The 15,245-nt window shown below is 46.3% G+C and overlaps 1 protein-coding gene across 2 annotated transcripts; it reads right to left on the reverse strand.

The window, feature by feature from the left end:
* Window positions 1-8,754: 8,754 nt before the first annotated feature.
* On the reverse strand, window positions 8,755-13,590 carry LSM6 (LSM6 homolog, U6 small nuclear RNA and mRNA degradation associated). Of its 2 annotated transcripts, none has more exons than XM_084285761.1 (4): window positions 13,527-13,590; window positions 13,241-13,352; window positions 10,565-10,678; window positions 8,755-8,926 (listed from the first exon to the last, which is right to left on the reverse strand). In XM_084285761.1, exons 2-4 carry the CDS (start codon window positions 13,332-13,334, stop codon window positions 8,892-8,894), a joined length of 243 nt encoding a protein of 80 aa, XP_084141887.1. In that variant the 5' UTR covers window positions 13,335-13,352; window positions 13,527-13,590; the 3' UTR covers window positions 8,755-8,891. The 2 variants fall into 2 exon arrangements, with proteins under 2 accessions (XP_084141887.1, XP_084141888.1); XM_084285762.1 differs by having other exon boundaries at window positions 13,475-13,574.
* Between the last annotated feature and the right edge of the window lie 1,655 nt (window positions 13,591-15,245).

Raw genomic sequence — 15,245 nt, forward strand, 5'->3', positions numbered from 1 at the left:
CTGGCAGCTGCAGTCTGTACACGCGTCCGTCGCCTCTGAATTAGCTGAGCCGTTCCCACAGCCTTTAAATGAAGAGGAATAAATGATCTCTGTAGCACACGGAGCCTCTCTGGGGATCCACAGAATTTTACATTTTGAAGTAAATTGTTGGGGCTGGGAAGGGAGAGATCCCATCAGAGGAAGCATTTGTTGTGAATGGCCTGTGGAGTGAGTAGCTGGGAGAGATTTGCACCAGAACTGTGGGTCACATTTAGCGGGAGGAGAAGGCTCTGTGAGGATATGCTCGGGAGTCAGCTCAGCACCGTCTACCTCTTCTCAACTCTAGAAGTTCAATATTTTGCATGCCTTGCTTTTAGTGTCACTCAGATTCGGTGGCAGGCACAGAGCATATTTCCAGATCAGACCGAGTATTTTATTCCCATTTTTCAGACTGCACTTTTGAAAGTGAAGATGAGGAGTGAGAACACCACACTTACTGTGAGTGGTAAGGTGGCATAAAGCAGGTAGCCCTGCTTTTAATGTAGCTCTTTCTAACATCCTTTCAACACACAGCTTTTCCTGGCTTAGATTTCATTACACTCAATCAACAAACAGATGCAAATGCATCAAAAGGAATCAGAGACTGAGGAGGTCCAGCCTGCACCTCCATTTACATCACTTCTGAAACTCACCAGCTGACTCTAAAAAAACATCACATGAAACAGCTTGTGCCCCGCCTGGAGCTGGGCGCAGATGAATGCAGTTTAACCTACAACCGAGCATCATCATGTTCCCATTCCAGAAGACGTTCTGGGATTCACGGGAGCCTTTGCCAAACACCCCAGCCCCTGTGCTAGAGGCAGGATGCTGTTGTGCTCTTATAGCAAACCTTCCCCTCCAGATACACGTAAATCTCCCTTGCTGGGTGAGATTTCTCTCAGCAGCTCATGCAAGTACCTCTGAGCAGCAGCTCTGCTCCTCGGGAGGTTCCCAGGCTGCGTTTTCCCCCTTCCCATCCCACCCCCATTGCTTCCTGTGCCCTTCACCACACGCTCGCAGGCAGCGGGGACGTCACCTCCAGGGCCCTGGCCACCTGGTTTGGGGTCTGGGTTTGGGTGCAGGTCCAGACCCACGCCGTCTCCGCGCACTTACCTCAGGACACACGCACCTCCCCGCTCGCTGCCGCCGCGTCCCTCAGGCTGCCGGCGACGCATCCCGTCAGGGAAGTTCTTCGCCTTCTCCTCTAATGGGGAGTGCAGCAGCTGTTACTGCTGACACCCGCTGCTTACGGGAACATGCCGGCAGTGCCCAAATCCAGCCTTAATCACATTAGTTTTCCCCTTCGTATCCCATTCCTACCCCCCCCTTTTTAAAAAAAAATAAAAATCTCCAAGCTTCTGCAGCAAAAACAAAGGCAAATAGCAGGGGGGCAGAGGGGCAGCAGCAAGCCATGGGGTGTGCGTGGGACACCCTGGGAGCCCTCTGGGTGGGGCAGGGTGCCAGCTCCTCCAAGTACGCTCCCCTTGTCCTCAGGTCCCTGGTGAGACCAGGGATTACCCTGCTCAAGCCAAAAAGCTTGAAAGTGGGCTTTGTTGTGGCTGTGCTGTGCGCAGATTTGCATAAACAGCCTGTCTGCGTGCCAGTACGAAATCGACACGGCCATAAAAGCATCGCTGTTGCCTGTCGTCACCCTGCCTGTGATCGGCTTTGCTGTACTTCAGGAGGCGGCACGGTGGGTGACAGCAAAGTGGCTTTGGCCATACCAGTGTCCCCTCATTGCCTTGACCTGGTCCTTGGTCACCCCTGGGCCCTGCCTGAGCTGTGCCAGCGCCCAGCCATGGTGCTGGTCCTGGCCCTTCACTTCCCAGCTCAATTTTGGGTTGTTCCTGGTCTCTTCAGGCTGCTGTGTTGGCCTGGACTTGTGGCCACCATCGCCAGGCTAGTGCAGGTACTGCTGGAGCCCCCTGACAGTTCTGGCAGCCCTGTTTGGAAATCTCAATCCCAATCCTCGTCGCCCCAGAGCCCCCATTAGAAGGGGCTGAGCATAGTGCCATAGCGTTGCGGCCGCAGGCAGGCAGGGATGAAGGCACCGACCACCTCAGCGGCCATCTTCTCTTCAGGAGGCAGCATCAGGTGCCTGCCATGCCACAGGGCCGGGGCCTGTCCTTGCGGCAGGGCAGCGCACACGGCTGTAGCGCTTACTGACGGAGGGGTGATGGAAGAGGGTTTGGTACCTGCAGTCCTCCTCCGCTGACAAATGTGTTCTTGCAGGTGCTTCAGCCACGGCAGACACCACGACAGCCTGCCCTGCTGGGTGGAGGTGGTGGATACGTGCCTTAGCGTGAAGCTGCTGTACGGTGCTGGGGAGACATGACCACTGAGAGCCCAGCTTTCATTTGCTTGACTGGTTTGAAAGTGCAGAACTGGTGGTACTGGCCTCTCATCTGAGATCTGTACGTGAAAAAGGCTTTATAGCCACTGAATTTCAGGATATAATGTAAGGCTTATAGTTTCCCTTCTTTTTGTCAGTGAAAGCAGAAAGTCTTAGCTGTAGTAGTTGCGGGGAGGGATAGTTTGTTTTATTGCTTCTATTTCTGTTTGCAATTGCCCATACTTTATATATTTAAAAAAAAAATATGTGCATTTAAGTAATGCTATGTTAGTGCCTAACCCTTTCTTGAAACAAGGCAGGCTCTTCTGGCTATTCCTTACTAACTTACTCCCAAGTTAAACAATCCCTTTCTTGTAATTCCAGTTTAATAAGGAAGCAGCTCCAGACCTCTGCCCATGTGTAGGGAAAACAACTGAATCCACCAAACACCACCGCTGCAGGTAAGTGTGTCACCGAGTCACAGTGTGGAGTTACAGCACCACATGGCCTTCTGCAGCTGCTGCTTGCCTCGAGCACACATTTTCATTGTACCATCTCCAGTGAGCTCCAGGCCTCAAGAGGCTTTCAGCAGCACAGGGAGTGTGCAGGTCCTGAAGCAAGTGGCACCGAGGGTTCATTGTAGCTCTGTGCAAAGGTATGGGGGAAAGCAGCAGAGCCTCAAACTGATGAGACCAGCACCAACCCAGCTGCACCAGCACAGGATGTAACACAGCACAGAGCTGTCCCTGCACACTTTGGAGCTGGGGCTGGGCTGCGCGCAGTGTGTTGTGTACAGGTACACCCGCTCTGCTCAGCGCTGGGTCAGAGAGATCTGCACAGCCTGGGCACAGCTGTAAGTGCTGGGCTGGTTTGAAATACAGCCTGGCGCAGAGTTCAGCCCTGCTGTCTGCTCTCGAGCAGAGAACTCAGTGGCTTCAAAGCCGCAGTCAAACCAGACGTCACCACCACCTCCTGATAGAGATGGAAAAATCCCGTCACAGTCATTACCATGACATGAGCACCTACCAGCAGCCCCCAGCTGCAGGCTCTAATGCCAAGTGACAGGCATATGTTTCCTTAAGAAATATAGTCCTCCCCGTAGCCTTTGGTTGCATCACCCAACAGGACAGCATTGCCTCAGCCTTTTCTGGCCAGAGCTGTGACCTACTGGAGTCATTTTTGCTCAGCCAGGCTCTGTATGTCCTTCTTGTGATGGGGCCCAGACACAGACTAGGAAAGATCATGTGGCACTGCTGTCACTAGCAAGAGTTTTGGCTTTTTCCTGTCATAAATTTCTTTCTTAGTAGGAAGCTGGCACAGAGAAGGGATGTGAGACAACTTACATCCTCTTCATTGATTTCTCAGCAACATTTGTGTTACAGATTCTTAGAAGAGAAAAATACTCAGTTGAGGCTTCAAAATAGAGTTAGGGAAAATTGTACATGCTCCATAATAGCTTGATAATTAAAATAGTCTGTAGACCGTGTAATTTGAAATTTCAGCAACGTAGTGCACAGAAAGATCGTAAACCCAGCAACAGTCCAGGCTCTTTGATGCAGAAACATTCTCCTTCTTGCAGGTTGCTTGTACATCTCCACAGCAGCAGAGTGCAACAGCAACAGCAGGCATGGAGCAGCAGATGTGGGGAAGTACCATGAAGGTCACTCCGTAATGCGGGCATGGATGCAAGCAACCCCGAGCTGACACTGGAGCAAGCTGGTTGCTTCATTAACAGGTTGAGAAATGCTCTGATACTGCAAGATAATCAGGGTTATAACAAGTTTTAGCAGTCCTTCCCACTCAGCCAGCAGCCACTTCAGTCCTCTGAACGGTTTTGGGGGATTAGAGAAGTAGGAGCAGATTGATCAATTAGTGAGACAGAAGGTGGCAACAGCTAGTTGAGTTGGGCTCACAAGGAACTGATCACTAAACCCACAAAGCTGCAAGTACTGTCTTATTTAAGTACTTTGTGTCATCTTTAAACTGGGAGCAGTGGCCAACATTTAAATGGGGAAGGAAGTTGGTAAAAAATGTGAGAAGTCCCACAAGGAGAATGAAGAATAATGCCTGCAAATTGCCATCTCAGGGTTGACCCATGCATGTCTGTGGCTCTTTGTTTGGGGAGATCAGGGAAAGCAGGATGCTTCTCTATGTCTAGTTAGGAGGAAGGTCAGAAGTGCCAGCAGGGCCTCCTGCTTCTATTCCATCAGCTGGTTTTGCTATTCCTCTGTCAGACTCTCTGGTTCGGCAGTGCATTCAAATGTTACTGGTGGGAATGAACTCACACACACACACACACACATGCAAAATACAGCATGGCCTCCTGAGCCTCATTCTCTTACAAATTCTGCTTAACCACCCCCTGCCACTTTATTTTATTTGGTAACTGCTGGAGCCTGCGTGGGGGTGCAGGTGGGGATTAGCGGGGAGGGATGGTGCAGGGCTCTTGCTGGATTTCAGTAAGAGAGGCCTGGCAACAAAGAGCTTACTAAGAAAACTGCTTTAGTAAGGCAGAACAGGAGGAATACAGATAGTGAGTAAACTGCACATCCCTTCAGGTGCTGGGCACCCCACATTCAGGTAGCATCAGACAGCCTGGATGGATTTTTTTTCCCATGTCGTGCTGTGCAGAGCAGATCTGACCCTGTCTGAGGAGAGACGCTCTCCCTTTCGGCCATTTGAACTGTTATGTGATTTCCTGTGAAAACAACTCTCTTCTTGAAGGCTGTTCTCATGAGAACGCCTGGCTGCCCTGCTCGATAAGGGCAAGGCCAGGCAGGTGGCACAGGCAGGGGGAGCTGCCCGCGGGCTCCTGTTGTGCTGCTTGGCGCTGGCGATCCCACAGCCAGGAGGCTTGCTACGCCTGCTCGGGGTAACCTGACTGCAGCACTGGCCCCTGTGTGTGAAGCAGCCTCATGGGCAGGATCAGCACCGGCCAGGGAAAGCTCACGCCCGTGCGTTTTCTCTGGCACAGGAACCTCAGACATTAAACCACTGGCTCTGCAGTTTGTTTGCTTTCAAAAATGACAATGAGCTGGGGCCGGCCGCAGGCATGGGTTGGCATATTAAAGCTCAGGCATCCCTCTGGTTCCATCAGTCAAATGCTCTAAGGCGTCACTTCGCAAACACTTTCACACATTCTTTTGGCTACCGTGAACAATGCGGCCAAAACCTGCAGTGCGGTGGCATAACCCATTTTGGAGCCGGGCATGAACCTCAGGGCTTCATGGGCAAGTGGTGCCCAAAGGCATTCTGGGCGGCTGTTTTGTCCCCATAATGTTGTGAGAAAGCTGTGCAGAGCTCACAGCAATACCATTCGGAGCGCTTTTACATTAGATTTCCTTTCAGCAAGGAGCCAGGTGGCGATTGGAAAAGTGAGTGGTCAGCAGCGTGTGCACCTTTAAAGCAAACCTCTCCCAGCTCCCCCTGCTCCCTGCAGAGAGGGCACTGCAGGGCACTGGGGCCCTAGTGGGAACTGCACCTCGCACCTTGGCCTGCTCCTTGCTGCTGGTAAGTACCCAGCTCCTTCTCCAGGCATGCTTCCTCTTGCTGCCTTGCTGCTCCTGAGCAGGGTTTTGTTGAAGGTGCTGTGGTGTAGTTGGGCTTTTCCACTTGGTTTCTTGATTGGTTCTGCAGTTACTGCTCTTCCCAGGGTCTGCCTGAGAGTATGGGAGGGGGCGGGGTTGGGGAAGCGCTTGGGTGGCCTTGGTTTCATGAAGTGATCCTGTGTGAAGTTACTAAGGTAGGGAAACACAGCTCTGTCCTTTGAAACTCAATTAATTTGTTGGTTAGTTCTTGATTATTTGATTTTGGAGGCATTCTTTTAAGTGAAGTGACTGCTGTTATGGCTAAGCACGTGTAAGTCGCTCCAGGTTAAGTTTGACACCTAGCTGCTAGGGAAAGAGCTTCAGGACACAGTAAGTTAAGTAAAATGAAGGGTGTAAGTGTTACTGCCTGATCCTGTCTGCAGGAAGATACGCTTCTAGTTGTAAGAGTATGCAAAATGCATTGTGTTGTTGGTGGATCTTCTCCCAGTGGAGTAAGGATCGTATAAATGTGGCTGAGTGATTTCTAAGCACCAAGAGTTTGTGAAATGCATCATTCTACGGCGTTTATATACATGTATCATGAGAAAGCTTGCCTTAAATTTTGGATAGCATTCCATGTGCTACTCTGAGAGCTGACTGCCCAGCGTCTGATTTACTTGTAGCTGGTATGTTGTCACATACAACACTATAAGTCAAAACAAAATCTAAAAGATAGGCAAAATAAAGAGAAGTAAGATAAAAGCACGATGAATGTTGTATCCAGCTCAAAACAAACATTGGAACGAATAATTGAAGTAAGGCTTAAATGTTTGCTTGATTCAACATAGGGGCTGAAGCTTGAATTAAGAGGAAAACCTTGAAAAATGTACATGAAGGTCAGTGATTGTGGGAATTAAACATTTAATTATTTTTAAACTTGAATGTGGATTGCAACAGCTCTTTTTTAACACAAATTTTATCAATCTCATGTAGCAAATTGTGACTTCATAATCTAAACCACATTAAAATCTCAGTATTTAAACAGTATTTTCCAAAGTTGGGGTTTAATTTGTGATTAGACCATGCACTGCCTTTTGAAGTAGCCAATCACAATTTAAATTTGTTCTGTAATCAGCCATTTAGGAACAGAACTGCAGTGATCAAGTTAGAGGTGCAAGCACTTGAGAATAATGTAAAGTCTATACAACATGTGTTGCTACAGCTGGGTAGGTAGAGCAGGTAAAAAAAAAAAAAGTCTCAGGGACTGAAAGAGCACAGTAACCTGCCAGCTGTATAAAAATGACAAAACAAATGAGCAACTGCGTGCTCCACTTGGAGCACATCTTCTTCTTTTTTAGAAGTCACTTACAGAAGAGCACGTTGGTGATTTGTACTCACATCCTGGACCATTTTCAAGCCCTTGTCAAAGAAAGATAAATTATTGAAGCATTTTATAAAGTAGCGTCTCTATTTGTGTGTTCTATAGTGGCTTCTGAAGTCTTTAATGTAGAAAGGTTAACTATTAATTGCAAAATAATTTGGAATTATTCCCTGACTTTTTTAGAAAAGCAACCTACATTTTCTGCCTTGGATAATTGAAATGTTACTCGCATTAGAGCTACTGGTACTTGAAAAGAATGGGGCAATGTTACACTAACACAATTGTCTTGTGTTAGTCCATCCACAGCTAGAAGTATTTTCTTATTCTTGGAGACACTGTAAGCTACTCAAAGAATAAAGGAGGGCTTCAGAAAACTCATTAAAAAAAAAAAAGGCTAAATAACCTCACCATGAGGCACAGTACCCTAAATTATAACCTTGTCCTGAGGAACAAGAAAGTGTTTTTGAAAAATTTGGATGTTAAGTGCAGTAATGCTCAGACTAAGAAACACCTGAACCTTCATATTTATTTCTTGTCTGACTGCAAGTAAAAGGAGAAGAGAGGTTTTGTAAATCGATGCAAGTATCCATCTAAAACTGAGCTAGATTTACTTGCTTGTCTTTGATTAACTGGGAGGGTTGCTGCAGAATGTAAACAAACCAGTTCCGACTTCATTGCCTGCACAGATATTTCTCTTTCCCTTATGCATACCCCATGCTATGAGCTCAATGTATTTTTTTCACATTTCTGGCTCGCACATAAAGAAAACAATGTATGGATGGTGCTAAGTTGTGAGGAAAAAGAGCAAGCTATCTGAACAGGATACGCGTGATATGATAGCAAAAGCTTTTAGATTTCTTGTCTGTTTTGAGGAATAGCTTTAAAAAATAGCTTAAAATGCTTTTTATTGAAGAAGTCCTTTGTGTTTGGAAAGAGATGCAAAACCAAAACAAAGGTAACTGCAGTCGGGGAGGGAGGGAAGTACAGAGTGGGAGGTGAAGTGGCTGCTAGCTGTGCTGGGTTACCAGCTGGGAGCTTTTCACTGGTGACTGACTTCCACAGCGGGTGCAGTGCTCCCCCTTAGGGTTTTTCTTCCATTTGACTCAATTCTTTCCCCACCCCTAATTGTTGAAGTGTCACTGTTGCATCCCTTGATTCCAATCCACAATTCAAGATGTTTCGGGTAATTTAACAGTCAGCAGCTGAACTTTTTACCCAGTGACTCTTGCTACAGTTTGGCATTTAAAGCTGAATCTTTTCCAAAAAAGACAGGTCGCTGTCACCTGATTCTTTTTCCTTCCCAACATCAGTTAAATGATCGTTTTGCCATGGCTGCATGGCTGTGATTCTACGCCTGCTTACCTCCAGTCAGTATTTCTGTGACTGCTAGTGTAACCAAATGAGCTGTTGCCTTGAATTAGTCTTGTGGTACTGTTACATGCTTCATTTTTACTTATTTCTGTATTGTGGAACAAAGCAGTATTTTGAAACAAAAACATTGCGGAAGCTTAGACTCATTTACATTTATTTAAAAAAAAATATTTAAACACTTGTGAGTTATTAACTGCAAATCAAATACTTCTCATCCCTTTGGAAAGGTTCACAAGTACAAATTAGCCTCCTTCTGGCATCTTCACATCCTTCTCTTCTGTGTGCTTATGTACAATACTGTGAAAACGAGAAAATGGCACACATAAGAGGGCTCAAGTAAATGCCGTGCAGAAGACTGTTTATTTAAAACCTCTTAGTTCCATGGCTTGTAAAGTAAGTGTAATGAATCCCCTTCAGCATGAACGAAGTCTGAAACATTCAAGTTTCAAGAAATGTTATTAAATTTATACATTATGTACTAACTTGGCTCAGTATTATATCCAGAACCAAACCATACACTCCAGCAGATGAGAATAAACCCAGCTACCCTGCAGCATTACTGAGGAGAGCATGATAAAATCTTTACGCAGCAGAATTAAGGGTGTTAGACATGAATGTTACGGTCTTTCAACAAGAGCCGAAATCCCAGGCACTTCTGGCAAAGCTAATTACCCATGCGACAGCAGGCATCTCTCGCCTACTTGGCTGGTGACACCAGAGCACCGTCTGACGCAATGTTTCCCAGGCACTTCTTAGGAATGTTTCTTACCTGAGAGTGGGACTATGCAAACTGTATTTTGAATGTCCACAACATGAATTGTATCGTGCTCCTAAACCTGGGATATCTTAAGCTCTCTGCCCAGCCTGTACTTCATTTTCCTCCCTCTTATCCAATTGTTATTAACTTCTATTATAAATTCTTATTTCCATAATTGATTGTCCAGCTGCAGTGCCACAGTACTTCTTATCATAATAAGCTAAATTCCTTGCAAAAAAGCACTTGGCCTTGCTCAAGGATTGTTTCTCCTCCCAAAACAGAACAGAATCTTTCACGCTGGTGCCACAGTCTCCTCGACTATTTATGTAATGCGAGATTCAGTTCTTGTTTCTTTCTATTCCCCTTCCTGGCTTGTGCTTTCTTTTCTAGTAACTTAGGCAAATGCTGCTTAACTTACCTTTTCTACAAGTCTCTTCACATATGGCTTTTGAACCTTTTCTATTTTTAGATATTCTTCTCCCTGGCATGTCTTGCTGCTACAGCCTAACTGTCTGATACCACAGCATCATTCCAGGAGCCTGGGATACCATCAGCCCATGATTAGAAGCAAGTTTCTTGCAGGGGGAAGGATGCTAACTGTCCTTGCAGCACACTAAAATTCATGTACTGCACTGGGACAGTTCAAGGTTCAATAGTGAAGGGCAAGTGATTTTTCTTGACTGATCACAGAACCTCTACTATAAAAATAGCCTGCAGTACTAATGAACACCACTCATCCAGGTGTGTTCAGGCTGGGGCATTCACACCTCAGGGACACAGAGCTCTCCATGTCTCCATGTGCCCATGTGCTGTCCGTATCATCCATGTGTCCAGCAGTTTACCTAGCAAAACACTGAACTTCCTGTGGAGAGGTCACCTTGGCAGGCAGCGGGTGCAAAAGTAATTCTGTCAAGTGACAGGAACTTGAGGTCTGTGAATGAATAGAAAAGAGCACGCTTCTCCTAAAGAACTCTGAGTTCAGAGGCAAAAAGGGCCATGGGAATGAGGAAAAGCACAGACCCTGAAAAAGTGCCCTACAAAAAGTAAACATTAAGTTTTCCAAGGAAGTATGAAAGGAACATTCTTAAAGGGAACCTACTAACACCTCAGTCACATCTCAGATGCAGAAGTAGAATACCATTATTTTACTGAGCAATAACACAGGGAGGAGGAGTTACCATTATTTCCTCGGATAAAGGCGTCCCCATACTTGTTCTTTAATTGTCCATTTACGTATTCTTCTGTCTGTTCCAGAGCTATGTTCATATACCCATCCAGGCAAGCCAGGACACCTGAAGGTAGGGACAGTTTAACAGTGAATCAGCTTAAGCTTACTTTTAAAGAAATAAAAATGCATTGCATTTGAACAGTACAGGGAAGAAAACAAAACTCTTTACAATAAACTAAAAGCCCAAGCTTGCAGGTGAGTCAGTGGATCAGAGTATTCTTAAAAGAATGAAGCTGTGAGTAAGGAACCCCAGGTCCTCTAGCAGCAACTTTATCAGTTGATATAAGGATGGGGGGCAGGAGTCACTGAGGCACAACTTCCAGAAGATCAACAACCTCCACTTGAAAGTTTAGTTGTCCCTTCTTGCTTGTTTTATGCCCAAGAAGAACTTGTGACATTAGGTGTAACGGGGTAGCCTAGGAACAAGACTATTAAGTTCAGTTTAATTAAAGCTTGTCAAGGATGTATCTGATAAATAACCCTTTTAATACAGGACACTGTATACATTTTTCAGATTGATTTTTATGCTTACAGACCCTGAATAACGTGGGCTGCCAGTCTGTTTTTGTGTGAGCAAAGTTCTAAATCACTTTCAACAGGCAAGGAGTTTCCAAATGACACTGATATCTTCCCACAAAAATGAAATTGCACAGCTTAAAAAAAATACCTGTTATACTAGATGGTCTCTTGATCAGGAAAATATGCATTTGCAAAATATGCATAACATGCACTGCCTTTAGAAGTTTTTGGTATTCTGACTTCTCATAGCCCCTGTTCAGGCTGCACCTTGTTGACACAGTACTTGCACTGTGCTGGCAGTATGATGGCATTTTTATTCATAAGCACTCCTTGGGATCTGTACTCACCACTACGGCCAGAGCTAAATTAAACTTAGCTAATGAACAGACCGTTTCTGTAACAAACTGAACGTGAGGATTAACAGAAGAAGTGCTCAGAAAATGCACTCTGATTTTGTGTGTACATGAAACAACTTCTAACAAGCTGTTCTCACCTCAGTCTTGCCTGTGCATTTTTCCAACTTCATTGCAGCACAGACCCTACCACTAAAACTACTGCCACTACTAAAATTGAGAAGAACCTCATTTATTTACCTAGTATTAAAACTCAGGAGTTACGGTACATTGCTGTACTGAGGAGAGGAAGAAAACTCCAGACTGAGAATCTTCCTCTAGGGCATGTTCTCATTTTCCACAACTGTTACTGTAATATATTCCATTAAATAATTAGGAATTTAGGTTTTTCTGCCAACTTGTAATGGTTTGAGGATTGTTATTTTCCTGTATGTGTTTTTCTTCTCTGTTTCCACACAAAGGGGAAAACCTGACTGTTCAGTGTTTTTTAGCTCCTTGTAGGCCTGACTGTAGGCACATTAAACTAGCAGAGTTCCAGGCCTAGCTAAGGGGGCAGGTTACAAATGTATCTTAATGAGTAAAAGGTACCAATGTTCTTATGGAACATAGGAAGTGTATCAAAAAACACCTTGCACGTACTCTTAGGCAAGTGATGACTTGCTTTAATTAACTTGAATGAGCTGCCACTACATAATCCTGCAAGAATGAATTTACAGAAATGACAGATTGCAAATTTCATCAGCTGAGAGACACTGAAGAGGAACGGGAAGGGATAATAAGGCACTGCTTGCCCTGTCAGTGAGCAAAAATTTGAAGCTGTCAGAATGCAAAGGCTCCTGTCACAGGACAAACCAGTCTTGTCTCACAAGCACTAAGCTTTGCCCACTGAATTGAACCTACCTGTAACGGGTATCTCCGGCACAATGGTAACGTTTAAATCATTCTAGAATAAAGTGCCTAGCTTGTGTTCGATAGGAGATCGTGATAGTTTTAGTTACGTTTGGATGCTATTGGGGAAAAAAAATTGGCAGGCTGATAGTCTTAGCTTAAGGGGAGCATGAACTTAACATACTCCCCTTATATAATCCCAGGATTATAGGGTGTTTTTTAAGCAGTTATAGGGTGTTTTTAAGCTTAAAAACACCCTACAATCCTGCATAGAGTGCATGAAGGTCTGCAGATAAGCCAAAGAGTTCTGGAATAAAACTGCTTGACTGTGTTAAAAACACTGGGCACAGAGGTGCAAAAAACACACTGAGCTTTCTTCTGTATCCCTGTGTGTCTTGATCCAACAGGAGTTTAGGAGCTGTTTAACCAAGCACACAACTCGTCCTATTTCATCCCCATGTAGTTGCTGATAGCACAGGTTACTGTTTGAAGCTTTTCTGGACCAAGGTCTGTGCCAGGAGTTGGGGAACATGAAGGCACAGGAAAGGGGTGGCTTCCAAAAGGCGTGCTGTCAGCGCACTGAGGGCCTGACCATTTCAGGAGCTGTGATCCAAACCCACCTCTAAAAAACTTGATTTAGAAACTCAGGCTCGTCGTGAGACTGCAGTCAACCGCTGCGGCTAGGGGTTGCAATGACTTAGATGGGTATTTCTGATCAGTAAACCCGCCGTTACCCTCCTCCCCGCCGGTGTCTCCAGAGCTGCTCCCCCCCCCTTGCTGTCCCCGCCCTGCGGCCGGGTCTCGCCGTGCATCTCTCCGAGCAGCGCTGTCCGGGGCTTGCTGCGGGGCGGGGGCGGCGAGCTCACCTCGGTAATCCACGCCGGAGTTCAGCTTCACCACCACGGGCCGGCCGATGATCTGCTTCAGGAAGTCGCTGGGGGTTTGCTTCCGCAGGCTCATCCTGGGCTCCGAGCGTGGCTGCGGGGAGAGGCGCGGGCAGCGGCTCAGCGCCTGTGGGGGCGGCCCGGCACCCCCCCGCGGAGCCTCCCTCCCTACCGCCCGGCCGCCCTCCCGCCCGGCCCTGTCACGGCGGCCGTTACCCCGCGGCCGTTAGCCCGGGACCGTTGGGGACCGTTGGGCGCCGCCGCTCACCCGCCGCCGCCTCCTGCGCGCGCCCCGGCCCGCTCGCGGCCAATGCGGGCGGCCCCACTACGGCGCGCCGGTAGGGACAAAGCGCAGCGCGCGCGCAGCGCCGCCCGGGCAACGGCGGCAGCCGGCCCGCCCTGACAGGAGCCCGTGGGGGCTGGTCCCCACGGCTAGGAACTGTGCCAAGTTCTGTTCTTCAACAAGATTACAAATAATAATACTTGTTAATGATAAAATAATAATAATAATTAATTAAAAAAAAAAAAAACACCAAGCAAACAAAACGCCTTGGTTTTTAGGAGTTTGGTAGCGTGACCCAAACTCCTGGTGGAGTTGACCCTCTGTGAAAGCATCTGGACTGACTTTTTTTTCTTTATTCTTCCAGTATTGATTAAAAAAACTTTTTAATTCTTGTAATAGAGGGAAAACTTGCTCCAGAAAACGTGCTCTTCAGAACAGGGGAAAATTTTTTCTTCAGAGCACAGCCAAGCGTTTGCCCTTCCTGAGTTGCCTTCTCTTTTTAAACGCAATTTCAGCCACATCTCCCCCAAACACTGCTCAAAATAAAAGAAAAACAGCCCAAACCTCGGGCCACGAGGCCTTCATCCTGGGGCTGCAGACCAGCCGCGGTCAGGCAGCCAGGCCCACCATGGCCGTGCTGGCGGGCGCCCCTCAGCACCGGGCCCATCGCGGCCTCACGCACGGGCACCTCGGGGAGCAGGCGGCACCGTGTCAGGTGGGTGCCAGGTTTGTTTTTGGGGTGTTTGATGCCACCCAAATCCTCCTAATTCCCTTCTTAATACCATTACTGCGTTTACAAATGTGTCTATTCTGAGACACCCGAATCGAAATGGCCAACAGTTTCATATCCTCCCCGCTCCCATGCTTTGAGGCCAAGTCATGAGTCCAAATCTCTGTTAATGTTTCCAGCATTGCCATAGGTCTCTAAACAATCTCATGTGCTGTTCTTAGGGGTAAATTAACCTTCATGCAATAAGACATACATTAACGAGCACTTTGGTGTGGTGGGATTTGACCTGGAAAGAAAATTCCTATCTTGTGATTACATAATCTTCCTGAATCTACATCTGTTAATGCACAACCTAAAGAATGCTTTATTTCCTGAGTGATGAAATCCAAATGACCTCAGGAAGGTGGTCTTCAAAGGTTTTAAGTAATCCACATCCAGCAGATTGCTTACAGAATTCAAAGCTTCAGGAATGAAAATAAAATTCAGACCTCATTGTTTAATGATTCTCTTTTTTTGTTGTTGTTTCGGTCATCTAGATGAAAAAGGATTTAAATCTAAAACTTTGTGTGCGTTGCTATGAGTAGATTCTTCTAAATACTGTGTTGCTTTATCCTTTCGTAGTGCACTGAGAGAGTTTTTCCAGCTGTGCAACTCATTGAAGTCAGCGAGATGCTGCCCTTGTGTTTTAATCAAGATGAACTTGAAAGGTGAACATTGTAAGTGGTAGAAATTATTTATAATTTGGTAATAAAAGTTTATGTCTAACACTTCCAAATTTCATACATCTGCTATGTGCTGGCCTTGAGATATAGAACAGTTGTGATTGCCTTTACATTTGGCCTTAGATGAAAGGTCATAAATTACAATGATAGTTCGTACTCATTCCCAGCTCGCAAAATTTCCATATTAACATCTTCACCTCAAACATAAATGGTTACAAAGTTACAAAGAAAAAGTTGCATTGGCCTTTGTCA

Source organism: Netta rufina, assembly GCF_964035555.1.
Source record: "Netta rufina genome assembly, chromosome: 4".
Taxonomy (NCBI): domain Eukaryota; kingdom Metazoa; phylum Chordata; class Aves; order Anseriformes; family Anatidae; genus Netta; species Netta rufina.